A 2,617-nucleotide genomic window follows, 5' to 3' on the forward strand; every position below is an offset into this window, starting at 1 on the left:
ACCACGCGGGAGGGAGGGCGAGGGTGAGGGCCAGGTGCCAGCACAGTCGCTGTCGAGCGCCTGAAATGTGGCTTGTGTGACTGATGAACTGGGTTTTTAATTGACTTTAAATTTAAAAATTGAAATGTGATTCAGTCATTGGAAAGTTTTAAATTACATTTTGAATAAGTCAGTTATGTCTCAAATAAATTTTCAACTGAAAATTTTATGAAATCTGAATAGAGATAAAGTATTTCCAATAAAATTTAACATCTGAATGGAATGCTCTGAGTATATGGAAAAAAGGATGTAAAATATCTCACTAATGATTTACATCAGTGGTCGGCTCTTCCACAAAATATGGACTTCTGCTCATGGGCCACGAAGTTTCAATCGCACTGTACGTGCACACCCGCACATGGTTTGTGGAAGAGCCACACTCAAGGGGCCAAAGAGCCACATGTGGCTTGCGAGCCGCAGTTTGCCGACCGCTGCCTTAGCCAGCCCCACCCCTGATGGGCCCACCCGTTCGTGCACCAGGCATCTAGTTCTATATATAAAGACCTTCCCTTTACTAAAAAAGCCCTCTTCTCACAGAAACAAAATCCTTGGGCGTACCTTTCATGCCCAGTCCTCCCAGATGTTATCAGATACCTTAAAAAGTTAAGACTGTCCTAGAAATTATTTTTCTAGGATCTTGAAGATATAACCTTGAGTTTAACATTTTGTGCATAAAAATATTTTTTTAATATATTTTATTGATTTTTTACAGAGAGGAAGGGAGAGGGATAGAGAGTTAGAAACATCGATGAGAGAGAAACATCGATCAGCTGCCTCCTGCACATTCCCCACTGGGGATGTGCCCGCAACCAAGGCACATGCCCTTGACCAGAATCGAACCCGGGACCTTTGAGTCCACAGGCCGATGCTCTATCCACTGAGCAAAACCGGTTAGGGCAAAATATTCTTTCTTTTAAAAAAAAAGTATTGCTTTTTTTTGAGAAATACTGATTTTTGTTCCACTTATTTGTGCACTCAATGATTGATTCTTATATGTGCCCTGACTGGGGATTGAACCCACAACCTTGGCATATCAGGATGATGCTATAATCAACTGAGCAACCTGACCAGGGCCAAAAATACTCTTTATGATATTATTTATAATTATTTGTATTATTAAACAAAACATTATCCTATTATAGGGAAATTAAAGATTAAATTCTGAAACATTTATGCAATAAAATAACGTTAAACATCAAAAGGTTTCCAGAGGCTAACAACTTGAGATGTTTTTATGTGAGTGAAAAAGGTAATTCAAGATAGTATGTACAGATTGTTTTAAAATGGGGAAAATGCATAGAAGAAAACATTGAAAAAATGTATATAAAGATGTTATTGGTTTTTGGACATTTTAGTGATTTTTTTTTAAATAGTAATTTTTTATTTGGAAAGTACAAGATAATTTATTCTTATCATTTCATTTATAACTTACTTTTTTTTTAACTTCAATGCAGATGTACGATTATAGTTTGGATATGTGGAGTTTGGGCTGTATGCTGGCAAGTATGATTTTTCGGAAGGAGCCATTTTTTCATGGACATGACAATTACGATCAGGTGATACATGTTGTTCTCATTAGGCAACTTACTGGGCTAACCTAGTGATGATGAGATCTAGCTACTTAGTAGAAACTATGGTGGATTTTGCTAAAATATAGATGCCCATCCCAATCTTTAGAGTGAGACACTAGAATAATTTTCAATTCATGGCTTATTCAGTCAGCCCAACATTGATCCTCATATTGGTGTTTTGGGAGTTACCGTAGCCTTTTGAAATCACTGAGTATTCCCCCTAGTCTTTTGATTTGTTTGCTTGCTTTATTGTAAATTATACATGTAAAATAGGACATTACCTTAGAATCCTTTAATGTGAATTTTCACTGAAGTTGGGAATATTTTCTTCAACATGTTGATTTATATATGGTATTTCTATGGTCCTTTTGTCTCTTTTTTAATATATTTTTATTGATTTTAGGAAGAGAGAGGGTGAGAGATAGAAACATTAATGATGAGAGAATCATTGATTGGGTGCCTCCTGCATGCCCCCAACTGCGGGCCGAACCCGCAACCCTGGGTATGTGCCCTTGACCAGAATCGAACCTGGGACCCTTTGGTCCACAGGCCAACGCTCTATTCACTGAGCCAAACCAGCTAGGGCTCCTTTTGTATCTTTATATGGATTGAGTTGGTGTATATCAGAAATATAGATGATGTTTTTTAAACTAGCTCCACTTCCCCTTGAAGATCCGTTAAAATCAACAAGTCTTTATGAGGCGCCATGCAGTATTGGGGAAGGCTTCTTTTTTTTTCTTTTTTAATATATTTTATTGATTTTTCACAGAGATGAAGGGAGAGGGATAGAGAGTTAGAAACATCAATGAGAGAGAAACATCGATCAGCTACCTCCTTCACACTCCCTACTGAGGATGTGCCCGCAACTAAGGTATATGCCCTTGACCGAAATTGAACCTGGGACCCTTGCGTCCACAGGCTGACGCTCTATCCACTGAGCCAAACTGGCTAGGGCTACTTAATCAATTCTTAAAGGTTCAACATTGTCTTCTGAAACATTTCAGGAT

At 38.1% G+C, this 2,617-nt stretch overlaps 1 protein-coding gene across 1 annotated transcript in view; it reads left to right on the forward strand.

Moving 5' to 3' along the window:
* Positions 1-2,617, forward strand: part of CSNK2A1 (casein kinase 2, alpha 1 polypeptide) — a 36,842-nt gene that overhangs the window by 25,544 nt on the left and 8,681 nt on the right. Inside the window, exon 9 of the mRNA XM_015559442.1 lies at positions 1,494-1,595. Coding sequence (XP_015414928.1) covers positions 1,494-1,595 — 102 coding nt within the window. The remainder of the gene's footprint in view (positions 1-1,493; positions 1,596-2,617) is intronic.

Source organism: Myotis davidii, unplaced genomic scaffold (genome assembly GCF_000327345.1).
Source record: "Myotis davidii unplaced genomic scaffold, ASM32734v1 scaffold354, whole genome shotgun sequence".
Taxonomy (NCBI): domain Eukaryota; kingdom Metazoa; phylum Chordata; class Mammalia; order Chiroptera; family Vespertilionidae; genus Myotis; species Myotis davidii.